We start from the raw sequence: 26310 nt of genomic DNA on the forward strand, positions 1-26310 counted from the left end.
GCCGCGGTTCGCAGCTACAGGCTAATGCAGGAAGCGGCGCGGGATGAGGGATGTGCTGGCTGCCGCTTCCCGCAGCCCTCATTGGCCTGGAGCAGCGAACCGCAGCCAGTGGGAGCTGCGATCGGCCGAAACTGCCGACGTGGCAGGTAAACAAACCAGCCAGGCCCACCAGAGTGCTTACCCTGGTGAGCCATGTGCCAAAGGTTGCCGATCCCTGGTCTAGGTTAACTTGGTCCTGCCTCAGTGCAGGGGACTGGACTCAAGGTCCCTTCCACCCCAAAATTCCTATGATTCTAGGTCAGATGAATCAGTTTCTGAAAGGCCAGTTTGTAGTTGGATAGTATTCACCATCTTCCCAGTCAACTCTCGGAATTGTTTTTGTTCATCCAGAAAACAGAAAGGAAACCTCCATCTGGTGCTCAGGTAAGGTAGCATTGGTCTCCACAATCAGTGGAGGGAGTTTCCATCCGATCAACATATACCTGGCCTCTCTTCCTGCAGAGGCAGAGCCTCTGGTACTGGTATTAATGACTCCACTGACAGTGCTGGGCATACAGCGCACACATGCACTCTCAAAGAAAATGGCACCTGGGGTAGGATTGGCACCAGGCAAATTCTCCATGCTAGCATCTCTGGTGGCAGGAGGGGTATCAATGCTGATGTTAACACTGGTGTCGTACTGGGTTTGGTGGCATTTAAGAGATTCGTCATGGACTCCTCTATGTAGGACCACGCGAGTAACTGAAGAGGGCTCTGCATGTCTTTCCATGCCAATGGAAAGAAACTGAGCTCTCTGCAGCAGGCTGGCAGAACATGCACAGCTGGTGTTATGGGAGAATTAAACTTGACATTACTGCAGTCAGTCATTTTGTGTGTCCAGCCACTACTAGCATAAAACCAAATAACACGTAGCCAGGAATCATCATTAGGGCTCTGAGAGGCAAGCCCAAATAGCTGCATGATTGCAGTTTTGCTAATCAGACTAGGAGGATGGAACAGAGTTAATGTACCATGAGAGTGGAAGGAATGTTTGGACAGCTGACCTTGGTTTTAAGTGCCCCAACATACAAGTTTTATTGTTATGACTAGAAATGCTTTGATAAGAGATAATAAGTAATGTGCTGAAACTAGGAGAATTGGTGACCTACGAGGGGTTATTATATTGACACACTAGGAGTTATGTGCTTTGTTTAAGTTAGCGATAAAAGGTTAAGCAAAAGACTTTGGAGCAGTCTGAGGGAGCTTTTATTAGGGCAAGGAGCCAACACCTAAACTCCCCATCAGCTGGATGAAAGGAGGGCCCCCTGGAAGCCCGGCTGGAGATCACTTGAAAGCATCACCTATAAAGTTTGGGATGCTCTGAACCTATTGCTATAGCATATACGTGTGTGTGCTTGAGACCTAATAAAAAAGTAGTTCTAGGTAAAAGAACTCTGGCTTGCATCTAAGACAGAAGAGCTGTGTCCCCATTGATTTATTCCTGACACCGTCTGGAGAGAAACAATTAAGTTACCAGTGCTTTGGGTTCAGAAAACCCAGAGTAACACTGGTACTGAAGGGATTCAGTGTTCCTCCAGGATGTTACAGAGTCAAGCAGCTGAGACACAGCCAACAGCTTCAATGGGAATTCCTCAAAGGGGAAAGTGGATTGTCACATTCCAGGGTGCAATCTAGATCAGTGAGGGGTTGTGTCACCGCCTGCCCCGCAACCTTGGTTACCTCGCTATGCTTTGCTATTGTAGCTCCTCACCTGGGCTACTCAAATGTTCTACCAGCATGCAAGTCACACCCTGAGTGTCTGTATAGCTGTAGTCCTGGTCCAGTAGCTCTGATCCCAGCAGCCTGTCAGCAACACTCCAGTCACACCTTGGCTTCCACCAGCTTTGGTTACTACTTGCAGGGTGACCCCAACACACTCCCAGTTCCGAATTTTCCCAAAACATGTGTTCTGCACTGTCCAGCCCTCTTCTGGGAAGAGTCCCTAAAGGAAACATGCCGGTGGCAGAGAAGGAAAACAATGCTGCCTCCTCCTCGGACTCTGAGTTTGAATACTTTCTTTTCATTTTCCTCAGAGCAGGATTACACAGAGATCCGGAAAACTGTTTTTTGGTCACAGAGTTGACTAATGGCACTAAAGGAGTCTTCAATGCAGATATAGGCTTTAGTGCCAGTGCAGACTGCCCAGGTGAAGTCTGCAGCTCCAGACAGTACGGGATAGGAAGCTTGGCCACTGTAGGCATTGGCCTTGGGGAGCTGGACCTCAGGCTCGACAACGAGGGAGACAAGTCAGGAGCAGCTTGATGTGTCTCAAGTGTCTTTACAGAAGACCTTGGCAAAGAACCAGAACTCAAACCTCCCACAGGAGTAGCAGGATGGTCCAACTGGAAGCTTACCAAAGTAAAATGAACTTGCACCCTGAGATGCCCCTCATTCCTCAGTCAAGGAATAAAAGCATGGCAAAATTGTGCACTGAGATACTATGTGCAATTCTCCCAGGCACAGAAGACACCAAACACGTCTCTGTCTCAGAGAAGATAGCTGAGTGGGTTGCATCTCTTTTGAACCCTCTATGGGGTTCAGGACCTGCCATGATTTTGGGGATAACCCAAGGCTAATTGTCCCAAGTAACCTAACCCTAACAACAGCTTGTTTTCTTTGAATAGTTCCTAACTAGTCTCATGAACAGGAAAGGTATTTCCATTAGCTCTCGTGGCAGCAAAGAAGGAACTGAGGTGTGTGTGTGTGGGGGGGGGTGCACTCCCATATACAGATGGAGCTGATGACATCATCCTAGCACAAGAGTGCTCCTGCCCTTTGCACTCAGCAGACACTGCTTTTCTATACAGCTGCACAGCACAACACCAGAGGCACCATATCCCATGAGTGTGAATGCACAGAGGCCTTCAAAGAATAAGCCATTTTATGGAGCCAAAGTACTGAAGCCACATGAATATTGCTTGTTGTAACATGATGAATCTGCTATTGAACACATAAATGCCAAACATATAGATCTTATATTTTGACAACTGTGCCTCTAAAGATCCAGATCTTCAAATCTGTCAGCCCTAAGGAGAACTTTTTTGGACATAAACAGCAATATTGCCTTCCACTGCTGCAAGCTCCATCAAGCATTTTCTAGCCTTTGCAAAGCCTCAAACTAGAGATTTTGTGTGTCTCAAGGAGAGGCTCAGAGTTTTCAGCTGCAATGGTGATTACAATTGTATTTCCATGATAGACTTATTTATAAATTATCCTTAAGAATGCTTATAACTTGAACTACATCACTCCCTCATTCAGTTTTTTGCAATACGATTCAAACTGGTGACAGGCAAAATATAATTTTTGATAATTTTTTCTATGCTTTGGCCTGACTAGTAACTCAGTTTATACTGAAGATATTCCAAAATAGCTCACTGTTGCATCAAAGGCAACACCAACTGAAGAGGTCTTCTGGGACTTAAATAATAAGATCTGAAAAGATCTTTCAAAATACATTTCAACTGTTTAGATAATCTCTTGAGATCCTGAATATCAAGTTTCAAATTTATCGTTGATGCAGTGCACAAACATGAATAGTTTCTTGTTTAAAGTTGGCCTTCATACCACTTAAACAGTTCATATTCACCGCTGATCATATACACAATCTGAATTCAGAGCAACTAGTTTTGACTTGAGTTATTCAATCTTGTTACCTGCGACTCCTAAAGCAGTTTTCTGTGCAATATGATCAGCTGTAGCAGAATTTGATGTGTACCAAATCTTGTTCAGCTACAGACTTGTCACTGGATCAGCCATCAAAATTCCAATGATACTTTGATGTATTCCAGTCATTTTTCAATTTTTTTTTTAAAAAGTCAGCTGTAACAAAATACTAGAGAAAGCCCAAAATCAAATCAAACTGTTTCACAGCAGACAATCAAACTGTAGCCAATTTTACCCACTCAGCCTTGGTTGGCAACTGAAACTATCACTTGTGTTCTGGCAAAGACAACTGCCTTTGAACTATCTAACCGTGGTCTATAGTTTAGAATCTTCTCTCTTCCTTACCATTAAACCATCTCAGCCCCCTGAATCCTCCAGCTACTCTCCCCATCTGACTGGCAGATCTATGTTGCTGCACCTTAGAACGGAGGAAACTGGACACTTTTTCATGAGGAGGTAGCATTCCTACTTGTCCTGGACTTCTGAACAACAGGACTTCCCCCAGCCTGGGTAGTGTCCACAGCTTATACAACACAGAGCCCATGCCCAAAGGCTCACGGTCATAGGTTCATGTTTTCTCAAAGACATCCTTCAAGAACTTCATGGTAGCTACAATAAATTTTGCATGCTAAAATTTATCAAATTTGAGGGATCAGGAGGTAAAGCTTTCAACAGCAGACTCTGGGTACACCTTTTCACCATCACATTCCTCATGGAACCAGAATGGAGGAAAATCTGATAACACTCAAAAGTAGCAACGCATAATAAACACAAACAAGGATAGAGATATTACAGCCCAATCGGCATCTCTCAATGTTTTTAATCCAACACTGAGAACTGATTCCTGCTCACTGAAATCCATGGGAGTCTTTCCATCATCTTTAGTAGGAGCTGGATGGGGCTCTTATATAATGATACGCAATTTATAGATTAGATAGTCAATGAAAACAAACTCTTCAGTACATCATATACAGTTTGATTTGAAATGCCTGTTTTAAAAAATACCTACCAAACCGTAAGGTACAGATACACCTCTACCACGATATAACGCGACCCGATATAGCACTAATTCGGATACAACGCGGTAAAGCAGTGCTCCGGGGGGGGGGGGGGGGGCTGCGCACTCCCGTGGATCAAAGCAAGTTCGCTATAATGCGGTTTCACCTATAACGCGGTAAGATTTTTGGCTCCTGAGGACAGCATTATATCGAGGTAGAGGTGTATTGTCAAAAACGCAGCCATGTAAAATTGACACCTCCTTTGTCAGCAGATCTTAAGATGTACCTGGATATTTTAGTGACAAAAATATTTACTTCTTTAAACTCCTGTTAACACTGTAGAGCAGGGGTAGGCAACCTATGGCACGTGTGCCAAAGGCGGCACGCGAGCTGATTTTCAGTGGCACTCACACTGCCCGTGTCCTGGCCACCAGTCCAGGGGGCTCTGCATTTTAATTTAATTTTAAATGAAGCTTCTTAAACATTTTAAAAACCTTAATTTACTTTACATATAACAATAGTTTAGTTATATAATACAGACTTATAGAAAGAGACCTTCTAAAAACGTTAAAATGTATTACTGGCATGCAAAACCTTAAATTAGAGTGAATAAATGAAGACTCGGCACATCACTTCTGAAAAGTTGCCTACCCCTGCTGTAGAGTGTATATAACAATGATCAAGTTTGCTGGATTCTATTCTAGCTCCTCTATAAAAAGAGCTATTAAACAAGTTCCAATAACAGGGAAAGTTTCACCTTCAATTACATCTGTAACCCCATTGAGGATAATGCATAGGATAACTGAGGGCACAATTTGGACTGCCGAATCTTATTGGTGGCGACACGCAAGCCAGAAAGAACAAAGCTTGATTTTCAGACAGCAGGCAGAGTCTGCAGGGCTAGCACAAACTTTATTTAAAACTACTTAATAAGAGATAATTTTATACTGAATTACATTTAAGGCACTGAAATGAAGCCCTACTTATTTTCCAGTCACTTTTCAGTTGCCCTGAAACTCAAAATAAACTTCTCCTTATTCTACTTTTTAAAAATGATTCACAAATATCAAGAAAAATATACCAACTCTGGGCGTTATGTGCTAAGTGAACTGAAAAGTAAATGAAGCATTCAGTGTATTACTCACTTCAATTTTGGGGATGGAGGGTCATGGCAGAAGAAAGTCTCACCTACCTAGATACACAGACTGCTAACTCTTTTTGCTTCATGTCAACAGCCCAGAGTACACTCTGCTGGAAATATCACATCTACTAAGAAAAGCCACTAGGACCAGCCCGGCACGATAGGAGTATATAGGGATATTTTTAAAAATAAATAATTAAATCAAAGACAAAAGACGGTTACTTACCTTCTGTAACTGTTGTTCTTCGAGATGTGTTGTTCACGTCCATTACACATTAGGTGTACGCGCGCCGTGTGCACGAACGTCGGAAACTTTTTCCCTCAGCGGCTCCCGTCGGGCCCGCAGGGTCTCCCTTCCCGCCAGAGCGGCGCCCCGCCCCAGCGTATATATACCCCTGCTGGCCCGACCCTCCTTCAGTTCCTTCTTGCCGGTGACTCCGACAGAGGGGAAGGAGGGTGGGAAGTGTAATGGACGTGAACAACACATCTCGAAGAACAACAGTTACAGAAGGTAAGTAACCGTCTTTTCTTCTTCGAGTGCTTGTTCACGTCCATTCCACATTAGGTGACTCACAAGCTTACCATTGGAGGAGGGTAGGAGTCAAGGAATAACAGATTGAAGCACCGCCCTGCCGACCATCGCGTCATCTCTGGTCTGATGGTGGATCGCGTAGTGGGCTGTGAAGGTATGAACCGACGACCAGGTGGCTGCCTTGCAGATCTCCTGAAGCGGGACCTGCGCCAAGAAGGCCGTCGAGGACGCTTGGGCCCTAGTAGAGTGAGCCCGGATCGGAGGTGCAGGCACGTTGGCGAGCTCGTAGCACGTGCGTATGCAAAGCACGATCCACGCCGACAGGCGTTGCGTTGAAATAGGCTGGCCCTTCATCCGTTCCGCAACGGCCACAAATAGCTGAGTCGATTTGCGGAAAGGCCTGGTACGGTCCAGATAGAAAGCCAACGCCCGCCGTACATCGAGGTTATGCAGGCTACGATGGCGAGGGTCCGTATGGGGCTTGGGGAAGAACACCGGCAAACAGATGTCCTGCCCCATGTGAAAACTCGTGACCACCTTAGGGAGGAACTTAGGGTGGGGCCTAAGTTGCACCTTATCCTTATAAAAAACAGTATAAGGAGGTTCCGAGGTGAGGGCCCTCAGCTCCGACACCCTCCTAGCCGAGGTGACAGCCACGAGGAATGCGACCTTCCAGGAAAGGTGCATGAGGGAGCAAGAGGCCAGGGGTTCAAAGGGGGGCCCCATGAGTTTAGTGAGGACCAGGTTGAGGTCCCACGGGGGTATAGGTGGGCGAGTGTAGGGGAACATCCTATCCAGCCCCTTGAGGAATCGGACCACCGTGGGGTTGGAAAACACGGACAGCCCCAATTCCCCCGGGTGAAACACCGATATGGCGGCTAGATGCACCTTAATAGAGGCGGGGGCCAGGCCCTGGCGCCTAAGGCTCAGCACGTAATCCAGGATCATCGGTATCGAGGCCCGCAAGGGCTGGGCGCGCTGAGACTCACACCAGAGGGAGAAGCGCTTCCACTTGGCCAGGTAGGCTGCCCGTGTGGAGGGTTTCCTACTACCCAGGAGGATTTGCTGGACCTCCCGGGAGCATCTGTGCTCCGCCTCATTTAGCCAGAGAGCAGCCATGCCGTGAGATGCAGCGATGGCAGGTTCGGGTGAAGTAGGCGACCTCGATCTTGTGTTATGAGGTCGTGATGGAGGGAGAGGGTTATCGGAGAGGCCACGGACAGCTCTAAGAGAGTTGTGAACCAGTGTTGGCGAGGCCACGCCGGGGCGATGAGAATGACCTTCGCCCTGTCCCTGCGGGTCTTTAGAAGGACCCTGTGGATGAGTGGGAACGGGGGGAAGGCATATCGCAGGCTCCCTCCCCACGGGATTGCAAAGGCGTCCGCCAGAGAACCCGGACTGCGGTTCTGGAAGGAGCAAAACTGTGGGCACTGGCTGTTGTCCAGGGTGGCAAACAGATCCACCTGGGGAAACCCCCACCTCAGGAAGATTGAACGGAGGATGTCCCGCCTCAGCCTCCACTCGTGTGTGAGATAGGACCGGCTGAGACGGTCCGCCAATCCGTTCTGGACCCCGGGGAGATATGCAGCCCGGAGGTGTACTGAATGGGCTATGCAGAAGTCCCAGAGGAGGAGCGCCTCGCGACAGAGGGGAGAGGACCGGGACCCGCCCTGCTTGTTTATGTAGAACATAGCGGTAGTGTTGTCCGTCAGAACTGACACGCCGTGCCCTCTTATGGTGGCGTGAAAGGTCTGGCAGGCGAGGCGAACCGCCCTCAGCTCCTTCAGGTTGATGTGAAGCGACTGTTCCTCCCTGGACCACAAGCCCTGAGTGCGTAGGTCCCCTAGGTGCGCCCCCCAACCCAGGTCCGACGCGTCTGTCACCAACGTCAGAACTGGTTGTGGGGCGGCGAACGGGACCCCCGCACAGACCTGCTGTTGGTCGAGCCACCAACAGAGGGCGTTCGAGACCCGAGCCGGGATCGTGACAACCATGTCTAATGGGTCGCTGTTGGGGCGATATACTTGGGCCAACCACAGCTGCAGAGGCCGGAGCCGGAGGCGGGCGTGTCCAACCACGTGGGTGCATGCTGCCATGTGCCCCAAGAGCTGTAAGCAACGTCTGGCCGTGGTCGTGGGGAATCTCTGGATGGAGGTCACGGCCTCCTGGATTGCCCGGAAACGCGATACGGGAAGGCTCGCCCTCGCCGCCACCGAGTCCAGGACTGCCCCTATGAATTCCAGTCTCTGTGTGGGGACTAGTGAGGACTTGGGCACATTGACCAACAGGCCGAGATCGCGGAACACTTGTAGCGCCAAAGTCACGTGGGCGTGAACCTCTGCCTCTGACCGGCCCGCTAGGAGCCAGTCGTCTAGGTATGGGTAGACGCGCATCCGTCGCTTCCGAAGGAAGGCCGCCACCACGGACATGCATTTCGTGAAGACACGTGGGGCCGTTGCGAGGCCGAAGGGCAAGACCGCAAACTGAAAATGGCGTTGCTGGATAGTGAAGCGCAGGAACCGCCGGTGAGCCGGGCGGATAGCGATGTGAAAGTACGCGTCTTTCATATCGAGGGCAGCGTACCAATCCCCCGGATCCAGGGAAGAAATGATGGTACCGAGGGAGACCATACGGAAACGTGGTTTTTGCAAGTACTTGTTCAGCTTGCGAAGGTCCAGGATAGGACGGAGGCCCCCTTTTGCCTTGGGAATGAGGAAGTATCTGGAATAGAACCCTTTTCCTCTGAGGTCTGGAGGAACCTCTTCCACCGCCCCTATAGCGAGGAGGGTCCGTACCTCCTGCATAAGGAGTTGCTCGTGAGAGGGGTCCCTGAAGAGGGACGGGGGGGGCGAGGAAAACTGGAGGGCATATCCTGACTCTACCGTGCGGCGGACCCAATGGTCTGATGTTATATGGGACCAGGCACGGAAAAAACGGGATAGGCGGTCCCTGAAACACAGGGGAGGATCCGGGGAAGAGATCGGTACGCTGTCCTCGATCGCGTCTTCAAAATCCTTGTTTATTGCCCGGCTGCGGCTTGCCGTTGTTATTGCCCTGGCCTTGACCCTGGTTAGGCGCATTGTTGCGCCTACGCCTATTGTCTCTGCCCCGCCTACGGTAAGGCTCGTGTCGAGGGCGAGGCTGGTACTGCCTCTGTGGAGGCTGTGGCTTAAAGGGTTTTCTCTGCGTCACGGGGGTATGCATCCCCAAGGACTTGAGGGTAGCCCGCGAATCTTTGAGGCCATGGAGCCTGGCATCAGTCTGCTCCGAAAACAACCCCGTCCCTTCAAACGGAAGGTCTTGGAGGGTGTTTTGCACCTCTGGAGGAAGACCAGACGCTTGCAACCACGCTGACCGTCTCATTACCACGCCGGACGCGATAGTCCTGGCGGCTGCATCGGCCGAGTCGAGCGAGGCCTGTAAAGAAGTATTGGCCACCGCCTTTCCCTCGTCCACAATGGCCGCAAACTCGGGCTGCGACCCCTGAGGTAGGGCCTCCTTGAATTTTGACACCGACGCCCAGGAGTTAAAGTTATGCCTGTTGAGGATCGCCTGCTGGTTCGCGATCCGCAACTGGAGGCCTCCCGACGAGTAGACCTTCCTGCCGAAGAGGTCTAATCGTTTCGCCTCCTTGGCCTTGGGGGCCGGGGCCTGCTGGCCATGCCGCTCCTTCTCGTTGACCGCCGAAACTACCAGCGAACATGGGGCCGGATGGGAGAAGAGGAAGTCAAACCCCCTGGATGGGGCAAAGTACTTCCTCTCGACGCCCCGTGCGGTCGGCGCAGAGGAGGCTGGCGTCTGCCACACAGTCTTATAGTTCGACTGTACGGTCTTTATCAACGGAAGAGCAATCCTGGAGGGACCCTCCGGGCTGAGAATGTCTACCATGGGGTCCTCCTGCTCGACCGTCTCCTCCGCCTGCAACCCCAAGTTGAGGGCCACCCGGCGGAGCAGGTCCTGGTGTGCCCGGTGGTCAATTGGGGGAGGGCCGGACACTGTTGTGCCCGCCACGGCTTCATCTGGTGAGGAGGAGGTGGTCATGGCTTTTTGAGCGTCCTCATCCTCCTGTAAGTCCTCCTCAGCGGGCTGACCCTCCGGGGTGCGTCCCCTGCCCTGGGTCACGGACGGTGCCTGGCTCGGTGCCGAGTCCGCCCTCTCGGCCTCAGGTGGTCTGGAGACCGTAGCCTCCGCACGGGAGGTGGGGCGGCACCGTGGGGAGCGGGACCGGTCCCCCGAAGGGCCCGACCTCGAAGTTCTGGATGGCGGGCCTTGCTGGTGATAGGCCCACGGGGTTCAGAACGGCCACTGTCCCGGATGGCTCCAGTGCGGTTGCCAAGAGGCCTCGTGCTGTGTAGCGGCATGCCCTCTGCGATCGTATCTCGACAGCCCCGAGCTCTCTTCCGACGCAAGCGACGGTGACCTGGAGGGCCACGGCGGTGCCGTGGAGCGGTGCCGGTCCGGTGTCGGGGAGCGGTGCCGTCGGGACCGGGACCGTGAGTAGCGCCGTACCGATCTGGAACGGTACCGTTGACCGCGGGACCGGGAACGGCTGCGGGAGGACAGTCTTGGGGTCCTCACCGTCGAAGCGCCCCGGTGCCTGCTCGGGCCGGGTTGCTGGGACGGTGCCTCGCTCGCGCCGGGGCCCGTCTGCGTGGAGGCCCGTTGCGCGGCGGGAAGCCGGGAGTCCACCGAGGCGGAGCTCGGCCGGGAGCGGCGCCGAGATGGCGACCGCGATGGGCGCATCATCGCCGGCTTGCCCTTGGAAGGCAGTCTCGGCGGAATGTCTTTGGCGCAGAGTGTGCTGACGGAGGACAATTCAATGAGGTCCTTCGCCGCCTCAAATGTGTCCGGGGTGGAGGGCTGTTCCAACAGTTCCTCCAGCCCCTCCTCCTCACTCGACGCGCTTGTCCCGGGGCTCGACGGGCCTTTCGGCGCCGGAGCCACTGGTACCGGGACCTGTGCCGGGGCCGGCACGGCCTTGGGCGCACTAGCGGTCTTCGTAGGTGCCGCCTTCTTGTGCGGGGAGCGACCCCGGGCCTTGGGCTGGCTCTTGGGCTTGGCCGGCGAAGCAGACCGGTGCCGGGCATGATCTCGCCGAGGTGGCACCGTAGGTTTAGTCTGCACCGCTTGCGTCGGGTCGCGGACCGATGCTGGGGCACTTCGCACCGAAGCCGACGGTGCCGTGGGAGCGGAGGGCTGTAACGCCATCTCCATGAGGAGCTGTTTCAGGCGAAAGTCTCTCTCTTTTTGAGTCCTGGGCTTGAAAGCCTTACAAATCTTACAGCGCTCCTTCTGGTGAGCTTCCCCCAGGCAACGGAGACACGACTCGTGCGGGTCGCTCACTGGCATGGGCCTGCGGCACGTGGCACAAGCCTTGAAGCCTTGGGCGTGCGGCATGCCCCGCCGCCCAGGGCCGGTGCCGGGGTTGACCAAACCCCTATCACCAAGAGTTTGGTTGGTCTTTGTAACAACTAAATAACTACTTAACTCTAACACTTACTAAACAAAGAACTGATAACTACTGCTAATGACTATGCTAAGGGACACTCTCGAGTTGAGAGAAGAGCTGTTCCAACGTCGCCACGGGCGGTAAGAAGGAACTGAGGGAGGGTCGGGCCAGCAGGGGTATATATACGCTGGGGCGGGGCGCCGCTCTGGCGGGAAGGGAGACCCTGCGGGCCCGACGGGAGCCGCTGAGGGAAAAAGTTTCCGACGTTCGTGCACACGGCGCGCGTACACCTAATGTGGAATGGACGTGAACAAGCACTCGAAGAAGAAGCCCTTGTTTTGTTTTCCAGGGTATAAAAATAGGAAAAAAAACTATGAATCCATATATTACAATTAATGCTCAACACCTACACTCACCAGTCTAGCTTTATACTCCTGCTGACAAGTAGAGTACAAATGGAAGGGTTACAGAGAGAATCTACCTCAGAGAATCAGGGGGAAAAATAAGGGAATCAAATTTCCTGATAAGTTATAAGCTGTGTGTTTCTCTTGCCTTTGCTAGTTGAAGCATTCAGCACATAACATTGCATCAGTTTTGGAGTTTAGTATCTGAGATCATGTGTCACATAGAAACATTTTTGTACTCTATAGGCTGTAGAATTCTGTTTAGATCACTGCAGTAGTGAAGACTTAGACAATGCAGCTATTACCTAACTGAATTACCTAGTCAGGAAGATTTATATTAAGAACACTATCTCAGGCCTTGGCTGTAACTTGGACAAATCCCCTGGGTAGGTAGATATTGACAGCCAACCACTACTGTAGCCATACTGAGTGGCAAGCGCTTAGCCTAGCCTAGACAGGCAAAGACAATTTAAACAGCGATTTGCACTAATCCATTTTCTACAACTGATAAAATGAAGTGGTGCAAATCATGGCTTACAGCACCTTTGCCTATGTTAGGTGTCTGTACCAGTGCAGCTACACTAATGACTGGCCACCTATGGAATGCCAGCTGAACCACCAATGATCTTCACACAATTGTAGCCATAGTAAATCTGCAGAACTGGTTAACTAGAGTATAAAAATGAGCTATAAGAAAAGCTTTATAAAAAACTGTGCTAAGGAAGCAGTTGTCAAGGTCTTCTATTGCCCGTAACACATATAAGTATATCCAAAGCCAAACCTGAAAGTATCTTTCAGACAAAGTATTTTCTTACCTTTTCCAGGACTAAGGTTTTGGTCTATAAAAACCTTAAGCTCTCCATTGGCTTCAATTAGTCCAGCCTAGTAAAGAAAATAAAAAAATTTACATTTACAATATATGTAGAAAGCTGTAAGTTCTTTACTATTAATTTTAAAAGGTCTTATGTAATTTGTTAAGACTTCCCCAACCCAGGTTTCCAAATTAAAAACTGCAACTAAATAACTATTGTATCTCCACCACAAAATGGCTAAGTAAAGTAAAGGATGTAGTAAATAAAATTTTGTGGAAAATGTCTGTTTAAAATACTTAAATAGCATACTAACAACTATACCGGTGACATATTCCACAGAAAAAAATCACTAAGACCATCCCACAAAAAAACAAAGCAGGGAGACAGAAAAACAAGAGATTTCTACATCATTATCCAGAATATGCTTATAAAATTGACAGTCAGTAAAATTATAATAAGCCTTGAGTTAAGAATAAATGTCATAAGTATACATATATGTGCTTCCTCTTAATGATCAATAAAACTCAATTTCCTGAACTTATTAACTGCTAAACAGGTTAGTAGCCAGGCCCCACCTGGCAACAGTTGGTAGAAAAGGACAAAAACAACGAGGAGTCTGCTGGCACCTTAAAGACTAACAGATTTATTTGGGCATAAAAAATGGGTAAAAAACCCACTTCTTCAGATGCATGGAGTGAAAACTACAGATACAGGCATAAATATATATTGGCACATGAAGAGAAGGGAATTACCTTACAAGTGGAGAACCAATGTAGAAGGCCAATTCAGTCAAGGGGGATGTGGTCCACTCCCAATAATTGATGAGGAGGTGTCAATACCAAGAAAGGGGAAATTGCTTTTGTAGTGAGCCAGCCACTCCCAGTCCCTATTCAAGCCCAAACTGATGGTGTTAAGTTTGCAAATGAATTGTAGCTCTGCAGTTTCTCTTTGAAGTCTGTTTTTGAAGTTTTTTTTTTTTTGAAGAATGGCTACTTTTGAAGAATGGCAACTGGGAGCTGAGGGCGGGGGAGGGAGGAGGAGAAGAGCAGCGCCAGGGAGCTGCAGGGGGGAGGCGGCACCCATGACATCTAGGAGCTGGGGGGGCCCACTTGGCACCTGCGGCAGCGAGGATTTGCTGGGAGCACCCCCTGTGGGGGCTCAGCGCTCCAGTGCAATGACTAGGAGCTCCAGGGTCCCCTGGTGCACGCAGCAGCTGGGAGCGAGCTGCCGGGGACCCCACCTCCTGTGGCAGCTGGGAAGTCCAGGGCCCCTGCCGGTTGACAGCTCCAGCCCCGCCACCCTGGGGTGGAAGTGGAAAATGTCATGGAAGTCACAGATTCCATGACGTAAACTTAGCCTTATTTAGTAGCTTCTGACCCAGGACTCACCCCCTAGAGGACCGCATTAGACACGCCTTGCCAATTTGACACAAACCATTGGTAACTACTTTTTGACTATGGTCTTTCAACCAGTTGTGCATCCACCTTACAGTAATTTCATCTAGATCACATTTCGCTAGTTAGCTTATAAGACTGTCAGGGAGATCTATATCAAGAGCTTTACTAAAATCAAGATATATCACATCTACTGCTTCCCCTCCTCCACTCGATCAATAATTCTATCAAAGAAGGAAATCAAGTTGGTTTGGGGTGATTTGTTCTTGACAAAATCAACACTGACTATCCCTTATAATCCTATTTACTCCTGGGGGAATTCTGCACCACTGCATGAATGAATAATTAATGAGCCGTGCATATTTTTAGTTTTTCACGCAGAAAAAAAGCTTCTGCTGAAAAGTTGCTGCAGTTCCACCTCCCCCCCCCCCAAACAGAGGGCACTGTGGTGATAGAACACAGCAGCAGCTCCCAGACAGCTAGGGAAGAGAGAGAACCTGCAGAGCCTTCTTCGCAGCGGACCTTTGAGTCTTCAGCTGAATGGAGTGCTTCATCCTTTCTGCTGCTAAAAACCTCCATCCCTTCAAAGGCTAGGTCCTCTACAGTAATTCGGTATGCCAGATGCTGGCAGCTACGAGGCCGGTCTCATCTTGACAGAGATGGCTAACTGATGTCATGGCCATGTTGGACGCAGCCATGGCCATCTATAACACAGTTCTCACCTCCATCTGGCCCTCTTATGTCCTGTAGCTTGTATCTTCAACAGGAAGATAGTGTCTTTGGAGGAACTTCATAACTCTTCCTCCCACATCCAACCAGTAGAAAAAAGAGTGGCAGTGTCTACCAAAGTCCCTTTGCCAGCTCCCGATACCATTGTTGATAGGGAGGGTGCTCCTGTCAGGGGTTGTAGAGCTCAGTATGCCGTAGAACTTTTGGACTTTTCCTGGACCACTGTGCTTTCAACATCCAGTGTCTTTGATCTGCGACATGAGATCTTGGAATGCCCTGACGTCATCAATTGCCCTTGTAGGGGATGGTGTGTCTACCTCATCTGGCCAGGACGTGGACTTTAGATTGAGTCACAGGTTGCTACTAACTCCTCATTGTTACAGCAGAATTGAGGCTACTAGCCCCTGATGGCAGAAAGTTTGTATTAGGAAGGGAAAGATGCAAGCTGGATGCACACCATGCTCTGACCAAAAGGGCCTGAAGTCACCATTCGCAAGTCCAAATAGTGGACTGAGAAGACCAGTAGGGTGGCTTGGTAACAGCACACAAAATACTGTATCATCTCTTCTCCCACCCAGCCTGTGCCAGCAACAGGGTGGATAAAAATCATTTTTAAAAAAATGATTTTTTTTTATTTAAATCGGATTGTTTTGATAAAATGCTTCTTGAGGAAAAAACCTATCTAAAGATAGTTGTCATTAAGATACATCTTTGAGCTATAATGTCTTATGGAATAGGGATTATAAATTCTAATTCTATAGTATGAGACAATATATTCATGGAATGTGTAAGAAAATTTTGTAAATGAGTTCCAATAGTTTATGGACTAGGGGACCCAATCTTATGGGGTTCCAGAGGCTTCCGTATAGATTATTTAGGTTAAACTTTCTATCCACCGAATAAGACTCAGTGGTCAGTCTAGAAGATACTATCAGAGATGCTTAGTTTTGCAGTTCTCAAACTCTGGATTTGTGTCTTTAGAGATAACATGCTTGTTAACAGCAAAAATGTTTAGTTATCTATCTAACTAGCTAACTAACCTACCTCAACCTTCTTGCCCCTCTGCAAATTTGTGTACACAGAGTCAATCCCTTACCTCTCTCTAAAAGTGCAAAGTTTCAAAAAGTTCACTTAATAGAAGATCGTTGGGGGCACAATAGATCTGGACAAGGAGAAAAAGTCTGGAGATAAATGCGAGAAGGGAGGGACAGGCAATAGAAACAAAAGTGAAACTGTTTGAGCAGCATATTTCAGAAGTCTTGAGGTCTTTCTGAGTGTAGCTTTCATTGATTTGAGATCTACCATACCATTCTCTCACTAGAAGGGAAAACCTGTATTGGCAGCAGGCGTAAAAAGAGACCCAGTTTGGGAATATTTTAATGAAGTTCCTCTACCTGTGGGTAAGACAGGCATGCATGAAAAATGCAAACAGTGCAACAAAGAAATGCAAGGCCTGGTTGCCCGAATGAAACATCATGAGAAGTGTTCCTTCTCAGGAGGAAGCTGCGTTGATGATGAAAGGAACATGTCTGAACATGCAGGACTTTCAGGTTGGTAAACATTTTTATTTCATACTTCTTTCTTAAGGACTGCCTATCTTCCTTCTGGACCATTCTTGAATTCTCATGTTTGAGATAAAAATATAGTTGTTACTCTATGGTACTATCATTTTAGATGCAGTTGTGATAGCAGATCTTCCTTTTACAATTTCACCTTTAAAGTAGTACTGAGTGTCAGTGAATGCAATGAGTAATACTAAAGGAGCAGTATGGTAATAATAATTAAATAACTGCATTGACTTCTTTTGTTTAGGAGAATCCATCCTCAACATCCAGGATTCTGAAGACTATCCACCTTCAAGATCACCATCATTTTCTATAGTTTCAGAGTTATCTGCCAAGGATAGTGTTTCAGTCATATCATGTATGTCACATAGCCACAGTATATCACCTGTAGCAAAAAGAAAAAAAAAATCTCCATCATCCGGAAACCACCACAGATAAATTTGTAATCTGCTGTTTCTTATCACAAAGAGGCCACTGATGAAAAAATTGCCCCGTTTTTTCATGCAACAAACTCTCCTTTCCGTATGATTGGGAACCCACACTTCATTAACATGGTTCAGTCATTAAGACCAGGATACAGTCCACCCAACAGAGCAGATATCGCAAACAAATTGCTGGATAAAGTGTATGAAAGAGAAATTGAGCAGTGTGCAAAAGGTCTAGAGGGTAAAATGGTTAACTTGAGTCTTGATGGGTGGAGCAATATCCACAATGATCCTGTTGTATGTGCTTGTATGACAGCAGAAGAAAGGAATGTCTTCCTTACAGAAACAATTGATACATCAGGAAATGCACACAAAGCAGAATACTTACAAGTAGCAGCAGTAAAAGCTATAACAAACTGTGGGGAAAAAATTCAAATGTCTAGTACGCAGCTTGGTCACAGACAATGCTGCAAATGTATCCAAGATGAGAATAAATTATTTAGAAGAGTCCCAAGCTAATAACATACAGTTGCAGTGCTCATTTGATGCACCTCCTAGCCAAAGACTTCAGTGTTCCAGAAATAAAGGCTAATGTTGTTGAAATTGAAAAGTACTTCCATAACAACCACTTTGCAGCAGCTGTTCTGAAAAAAGTGAGAGGAACCAAGCTAACTCTCCCACAAGATGTGCGATGGAACTCAGTAGTGGACTGTTTTGAGCACTATATCAAGAACTTGCCTAATTCGATAACAGTTTGTGAACAAAATCGTGAAAAAATAGATGGCACTATCACAGCCAAAGTTCTCAACATTGGGCTTAAGAGAAATGTTGAACAGACTGAGTACTCTGAAGCCTATTTCTGTAGCTTTGAACAAAATGCAGGGAAATAGCTGTTTTATTGCTGACGCTGTTGAAATTTGGAAGGAATTGAGTGAGATCTTAAAAAGAGAAGTATGCAATGACAGAGTTAAATTACAAGCATTAAAAAAATGAATAGGACAAGCACTATCTCCAGGTCATTTTCTTGCAAATATTCTCAATACTCAGTATCAGGGTCAAACCTTAACACCTGAAGAAGAGGAGTTGGCTATGACATGGACATCCAGCAATCATCCCTCCATAATGCCAACTATAATAAACTTCAGAGCTAAGGGTGAACCATTCAAAAAATATGTTTGCCGATGATGTTTTAAAGGAAGTCATACCAGTGAACTGGTGGAAGTCACTTAAGCACTTGGATTCAGAGGCTGTTGAAGTGATAATCTCACTTTTAACAGCAGTAGCTTCTTCTGCCAGTGTAGAAAGAATATTTTCTTCCTTTGGACTAATTCATTCCAAATTGAGAAATCGTTTGGGACCTGAAAAAGCAGGAAAGCTTGTTTTTCTTTTCCAGATTATGAACAAACAGGAAAATGAAGGTGAAGACGACTCAGTTAGCTGCAGAAGCCAATATTTTAAGTTTCTCATGTTGACCTGGCTGACACCGATTTATTTTTAATATTTCATTTAACTATTTTAGTTTAAAATAATTTTAACAAAAACAAATGTGATTTTAAAAAACGTGAATGTTTAAATTCAAGAATTCATATGCTTGTTTTGTTAAAATATTATATGTTTGCTGTTGAAGAAAAATATCCAGAATACATAACGCTGTTGTTTTAGTTAAATAAAACAATTTAAATGTCTGTCTGGTGATGTTCTCCTCCTAATACAGCATGGCAAGAAAATCCTCCAAATATTAATGATTAGCCTCTGTTGAACTGCAGATAATTCACCTCCCAATGGCTTCATAAATATCTGCTTCAATTACCTTTGGTAAATGAAATAACTAAACAATCATTCATTTTCTGATATAGCTGTAAAACTAATCTGAAAAGTTTTCAGAATAGATCACTTTAAAAATGTAGAGTGTGTACCTTCTAAAAATGAAACCTACATCTATCTCTGAGTTGTGAAGAATATGTATTAAGGTTATAACAACCAAACAAGAATGCACTTTTATGCAGAAATCCATGATTAAATAGAGTCTTCCTGACTAGTGATTTAAATCAAATCCACCCTGGCCAGCAACACTCCTATGGAGCCTCAAATTTAAATTAAAGCTACCCCCACCCCTCCCCGGTGGAATCCCCAGGGACTGAAGAAGTGCAAACCAATAGCACTTTTTCAGGCATAAGTTCTCCTTTCCAAACATAGATGCTCCAGCTGGTATAGAAAGGCTGCAATTAAAACTCCCATATACCATCAGGAGTTAGTCAAGCTCAATAAATTGCTAACTGTCAATCAGATCTCCTTTGCACATGTGCAGTTTCCTGGTTAGTTGAGTTAAATAAATGAATAAATAAAATAAATGAAAATCAGGCAACTTTTCAGATAGCTTTTTATAGCTGAGTTGACTGAAGCTCGACTTCTAGAATATCACAAAAACGAGTCAATTTTTCTGTAAGTAAGAATCTAGGACCATGATACCTCCTAGAACTTTGGTCTTTTAGACTATTCTTGAGGCAATACTTAACTGTACTTATAGTTTAGATCTGCAGAAAGGTAAACTTATTGCTTTGATTACATCTTGCTACTTATCCCCACCTTTTGAGCAACATTTGCATAGGCGCTGACTCTGTGGGTACTCCAGAGCTAGAGCACCCATGGGGAAAAATTAGTGGGTGCTCAGCACCCACCAGCAGCCCCGCTGATCAGCTCCTCTCCCTCTCTCCCAGCACCTCCCGCCTGCCAGTGATCAGCTGTTCAGCGGCGTGCAGGAGGCGCTGGAGGGGAGGGCGAGTAGCGGGGGCAGGAAGAGGCGGAGCGAGGGCAGTGTGTACTCGGGGGCAAAAACTGGCAGGGCAAGGGCCTTGGAGGAAGGGGTGGAGTGGCGGCAGGGCCTTGGGTGGAGCAGGGATCAAGCACCCTTGAGAAAACCAGAAAGTCGTTGCCTCTGCACAACTGTGTTATCTAAATGCTTGGAAAGAGGCGGGGCGAGGGCAGAAAGAGGCAGGGCAAAGGTCGAGCACCCCTGAGGAAACCAGAAAGTCAGTGACTCTGCACACTTGTATTATCTAATTGCTCTTAAACTTACTTTTGTTTCCACTGAAATCACTCTGCTCAGCAACAGCAAAGATTATATTGTCCATAGCTCACACAAGTTAAATTACTGCCCTGTCTCTTTCTTTCACCAAAGAAAACATCTAAGAGTCCATAGCTAAAATGCAGTGCAAATCATATTTCTAAGAGGTCAACAACCTCTTAGAACCTAAAAATATCTTAAGATACATGTGGGCCAGTGGCCAATAACAGATCTCTCTGCTGGACAAGTTGCCAATACCAATAGTTTTCTTCTCTTGTAGGGAGCAGACAACTGAGTATAGAATCTCCTGCATTCACCCAAGACTACATAAAGAACTCAATATCCTGCAAGTGACTTAAGCACTTGGTCTGCTAGTCTAAGCAAGTATGAAGAGCAGGAGTGACAAGAGTTTCATTAACTCATTATACTGGGCTGCTTCTCCAAATTTCACTCCTTTACCACTACTACATTGTCATTCCTGGGGGAATTCTGTGCCAAAAAATTAAAAATTCTGCAACAAAAAATTAAAAATTATGCGCACAATATTTTCAAATTCTGCAAAATTCTGCATATTTTATTTGTCAAAACAACAATATAATCACACCAGTTTTAACTTTTCTTAGTCATTTATTTCAAAATACCTGTCAGCAAGTATTCAAGAAATGTTTTTTGACAAATAGATTCCTAACTAGGTATATTACTCAGAGTTCTGTATTAATAATTCATTTAAACTACAATACAGAACCGTATTTCCCGCACTTCTCAGAAGCAATTCAAAGGCTTGGGGGAGTTAGGGGTAACTGAGGAGCTCAGGGAGAGGGAAGTAAATTGCTGGAAAGGAGCCTGGGTGTCAACTTGGAGGGTTGTTAGGTATGGATGGGAAAAGTATGGAATAAGTATTGTTGTTTTTTTTGGGGGGGGGGGGGGAGGATTGTTAGGGAGCTTCCCCCATGCAGACTCTGGCTGGCCCCTAGCCTCTCCCATTCAGTTAGGCACTTCTGCCCATCCCCATGTGTCCCTGCACCCCCATGTGTCCTTGCAGCCCCTGTCCACGTGTCCCTCCACCTCCACTCAGACATCCACTCCCCCCATCCCCATGTGGCCCTGCACCCCTCTCCCCATCGCCATGTGGCTCTGTGCACCCACCCAGCCACCCCCTCTCTGTGTGTCCCTACACCCACATCCCCATATGTTTCTGTGCCCCCATTCAGCCACCCTCATCCCTATGTGTCCCTGTACCCCCTCCCCATCCCCATGTGTCTCTGTGCCCCCACTCAGCCACCCCCTGTGCCTATGTGGCCCTGCACCTCCCTCCCCCATCACCATGTGGCCCTGTACCTCCACTCCCATTCAGCCCCTGCCTCAGTCTGTCCTCCCCCACTAGCCCTTATGAGCCCCTGTCCAACCCCCTAGCAGCCTCATACCATCTGCCTTCCTATAGCCCATCTCCTGACCTGGCCTGACAGGAGCTGTGAAGAAGACAGGTTTTTTCTCTTCCCTAGCCGGCTGGGAGCTGCTGCTGTGTTCTATCACCACAGTGCCCTCTGGTGGGCAAAAGGCAGAACTGCAGCAACATTTCGGCAGAAGCTTTTTTATGTGCAAAAAATTAGAAATATGCATAGCTCATTAATTATGCACATGCACAGAATTCCCCCAGAAGTACACTGTGGAGCTGACAGTTGATAGTCTCAGGCCTTGTTGCTCGAACAGACAGCATCCTCCAAAAGTAACTGCAACCTGCTTTTCAAATAGAGAGCAACTCAAGTCATGGTCATCCCAGATACTTCACATGCACAGAACACCAGGCACACTAACGTACAGAGAAAGTAATCTAGTCTTTTCACCTGCACCAGAACTCCAATATTACAGTATGCTATGCCAATGGACAAGCTATCAGGGCAGCAGTAGCAACAATCATGTCCAGCAAAAAGCTCTTGGTACTTGCTCCCCTAGACCTGAACAAAATAGAGATTTGTTCTTTCAACAAAATTATTAGAATAGTTTAACTGTGCCTGTACTAATACAATATTTTAGCAGTTAAGTGTTGAACATTATTCATTTAAAAGCCATTTTACCTCACCTACATCCTTACCAATGTATTCTTTAAATGCCTATAAGGTTTATAAAATATTATTCTGAAATAATTATGTGCCTATCAACATGGTATCTAGGCACATGGCAAATTTAATGCAACACATTAAACTGCTTACAAAAGAGTAAACAACCTCTCCCACTTCACACAAACATAATAAATAGGTTGACCATATTTCCCCAAATGGAAAAAAACGGGATATCGCAAAGGGTTGGCCCGAGCCACTTGCCCAAGCCCTGCTTGTGCCCCTGTGTGAGGCTGGGGCTGGTGTCGCTGCTCACCCGAGCCCTGCCTGCCCCCTGTGCGAGGCTGGCATCGCTGCTCACTCCCCCCCCCCCCACACACACACACACTTTCCTCCACACCCCACTTTTTGACAAAAGTGGGCATTTGTCCTGTTTGCTCTTGCCAACTGACCAAGTTGGCAAGAGCAAATGGGACAAATGCCCACTTTTGCCAAAAAGTCAGGACAGCTGGGACAGGGCTTAATAAAGGGACTGCCCAAACCAAAATGGGACGAACATATGATCATCCTAATAATAAATCATCCACAATCAAGCAAATACATAACTAAAATTTGTGATGCATTAACATGACTATTATAACTAGCCATTAAAAGCTGTTATCTTGTTTAGCATGCTAGTAAGTACCACTGTGTTCCTAACACAGGTAAAACTGAAGACATACACCAGAAGTCCATCACTATATACTGAAATACGCTATTATTATTATTATTAATAAAGAAGATAAACATTTTAAAGAACCGAGACTGTGGCAAAAAGACTACAACTACGCAGATAAGTTTCAGAACTGGCAGGTGACTTTTTTAGCAGGCATTTTTCCTTGGTCCTTTAGAGGTGACTTCGAAAAGAGAAAATAATTGGGATTTTGCTTGTTTCCTCATTTATGATAATAAAAGGTTACCTCCCTCCTGACTCCATCCAAAAAGGGTTTATGTGCAATATTTTCCTTTTTTTTTTACATTAGAAATTTCAGGTCTTGTATACGCTTTCTTGAAAAACGTAGCGAACAACGGGAGAACAAGTGAAAAAATGATTCAGGGTGAATGATTTTAATTCAGATTTTTTTAATCTTTGAGTCAAGTAAGCGTTAACAAAAGAGTGTCCATAAACAACTCGAACAAGATCTGTTTGTTAGAGACTGAATTTTCAACCTCTTCAATTAAAGCTCTCAATATGTACTGGAAATCTCCAACAAACAAACAAAAAAAAGGGGTGAGGGGGACATCAGACTAGATGTTCCGATATGTAAAGAAAAAACAGGCAGGAAAAAATGCATATAAAATTCTTTTTAGGACCTCTTCGTGCATCATAAAGAGCACATACAGCCCTCATTTCCATCATGTTAGTGTCATTTTGACTTTTTAAATTTTAGCCCAGTTGTAACCTTTGGATTCAGACAACAGATATAAGTTCAAAGTTAATTTAGAAGTACCATATGGAAAACTATCAAAGCATAAACTTCACATTATTTTAATTACAGAACTGCAACGCATGAGAAACCAATTAAACTTGAAGATAATGGAGTAAATCTAGTTCATACAGATATAAATATTCAAGGTATTCATAATGAAGATTTTGTTCAAAAACAAACTGTTGCACATGCATTGGTTTCACAGATCTCATACGACATGGCAGTCTGCATAAAATAGTGAGCTTGTTATTGATATACATTGAATGTATTTCTTTACCAGTAGGCTTCATCAAATAGGTCTGAGTGGTATACAAAATACACCTTCTTCTAAACAAGCTCAGCAGTCTTGTGTCAGGTATTTTCAGTACCATCTACCCATGGAATGATGCTACAATGCATGGCAAATAGTCCTCAAACATTAGAAGCTATTTACTTTATTCCTAAAGCTGCGTGATTATATCAGTTACCACAACTGCCAAAGCTTTTCTGCAAAGAAAACACATGAATCTGAATTCTGACCTGTGATCTTGCTATCTTTTTACAAACAAGGCATCTTCACTCAAAAAATAGCCACGGGCCTTGACACTACAGTCAGATTTGTGCAAGCGAGCTCTTGCCCATGCAGAATCCTACTGACTTCAGTGGTGCCCCGTGAAAGTGCCAGGGTCCACTCACACTGATCTTATCACACGATGTGGGCCCTAAACAGCAATGCAGGAAACCACTCCTCAGCATTTCATAAGAACGGCCATACTGGGTCAGACCAAAGGTCCATCTAGCCCAGTATCCTGTCTTCCAACAGTGGCCAATGCCATGTGCCCGAGGGAAAGAACAGGCAATCATCAAATGATCCATCCCCTGTCGCCCATTCGCAGCTTCTGGCAAACTGAGGCTAGGAATACCATCCCTGCCCATCCTGGCTTAAATTCATGGAGGATGGGTCCATCAATGGCTATATCTTTTTTTTGAACTGTTATTGTCTTGGCCTTCACAACATCCTCTGGCGAAGAGTTCCAGAGGTTGACTGTGCGTTGTGTGAAGAAATACTTCCTTTTCTTTGTTTTAAACTTGTGGCCAATTAATTTAGTTTGGTGGCCCCTAGTTCTTGTGTTAAGAGAAGGAGTAAATAACACCTCTTTATTTACTTTCTCCACACCAGTCATGATTTTATAGACCTCTATCTTATCCCCCCTTAGTCTCTTTTCCAAACTGAAAAGTCCCAGTCTTATTAATCTCTCCTCATACAGAAGCTGTTTCAAACCCCTAATCATTTTTGTTGCCCTTCTCTGAACCTTTTCATTTTCAAGTGTATATTTTAAAATATTTTCTTTGGCCAACATATTTACGGACGATATCATAAAAAATAAGTGAATTGGAATGAAATCATTTATTCAAGTTTCTTTTGAACACCTCCCTTAAAAGTGAGAAAATATACTACTCTCACCCCTGCATCTTTAGATATCTGGGGAAGTAATATCAGGCATTGAACCCGCAACAAGCACCATGTGGCAGAATTCTGTACAGGGAAGCAATAGGGCTCCAGATGGTCACAAGGGTCCATCTGCTCAGTCAGGTGTACTAAAAATACATAAAACACTAAAATACTGTTAATTAAAATACTTCAGAAGTATCTGCCTATCTAGAATAAATATAAAATACTTCAATCTAGAGATCAAGAGAATAATTTTGCCAAAATATTTTCAAGTAAAAAAAATAAGATGTTGGTAGAACACACAACGTAAAATAAAACTTTGAGAAATCCATCAGTCCAAGGTTTTGCAAATTCTCTCATAGCATGGACAGAGTTTTACTAAAGACTATCTGGAAAGAGTTGGTCCATGTGAGAATTGCAGAGTATCCCTGTGACAACTATAGCAATTGCCTACATGGAAATTGATAAGAAAGCAATTACGCATATTTGACTGTTTAATACAGTAAGTGTTTTGTCCTCATACATGAATTCCTTCTACCTGGTCCCCTTCTCCCCTGGGCACATTGCATGGCTGTATTACTCCTCCTCTCCTTTGAGCATTCCTCGCCAACTAATGGTTCTAATTCTTGAGAGCAGCTCTAGTTTCTTCTCTTCCTCCTAGGTAGCAGTTACTCCTAACAGAGAGCCAGACACAAACCACTTCAGTTTTCCTACTGCTTTTGCAGGCCTCCAGGGTTTTCTCTGCAATTAAAGTAACTGAAAATGGGGAGCACTAGCAACATTCTGCCAGTTGGCTCTCCACCAAACTGTTTAAGAACTGCTACACTATTATATTTTTGAACCATTTATAATGAATAGCATTTCCTTCTCTATTTTCAGACATCAATTCCAATATACAAGTGACCAACACCTTCTCCTGGTATCGGATTAGAGATAGTAGATGGCTATTAGGTTATAATTATCTTCCCACCAATGCACAATTATTCCTGACTCCCCATATTAGTGTTGTGTCCAGTCTAGTTTTAAGTGTCCCAAAAGATGGAAATTTCACCTCTTCCCTTAGGAAAATATTGGACAGCTTGATAATGCTCACAGTAAGTATATTCAAGGACAAAGATTCCTAAGTATTCCCCTTTC

The 26310-nt window shown here is 46.0% G+C and overlaps 1 protein-coding gene across 2 annotated transcripts in view; it reads right to left on the bottom strand.

The window, feature by feature from the left end:
• Positions 1-26310, bottom strand: part of TFDP1 (transcription factor Dp-1) — a 123601-nt gene that overhangs the window by 89021 nt on the left and 8270 nt on the right. For both annotated transcript variants that reach the window (XM_065406634.1, XM_065406643.1), the window contains exon 3: positions 13042-13108. In XM_065406634.1, the coding sequence (XP_065262706.1) occupies positions 13042-13108 (67 nt within the window). The remainder of the gene's footprint in view (positions 1-13041; positions 13109-26310) is intronic.

This window comes from Emys orbicularis, chromosome 1, assembly GCF_028017835.1.
Source record: "Emys orbicularis isolate rEmyOrb1 chromosome 1, rEmyOrb1.hap1, whole genome shotgun sequence".
Lineage (NCBI taxonomy): Eukaryota > Metazoa > Chordata > Testudines > Emydidae > Emys > Emys orbicularis.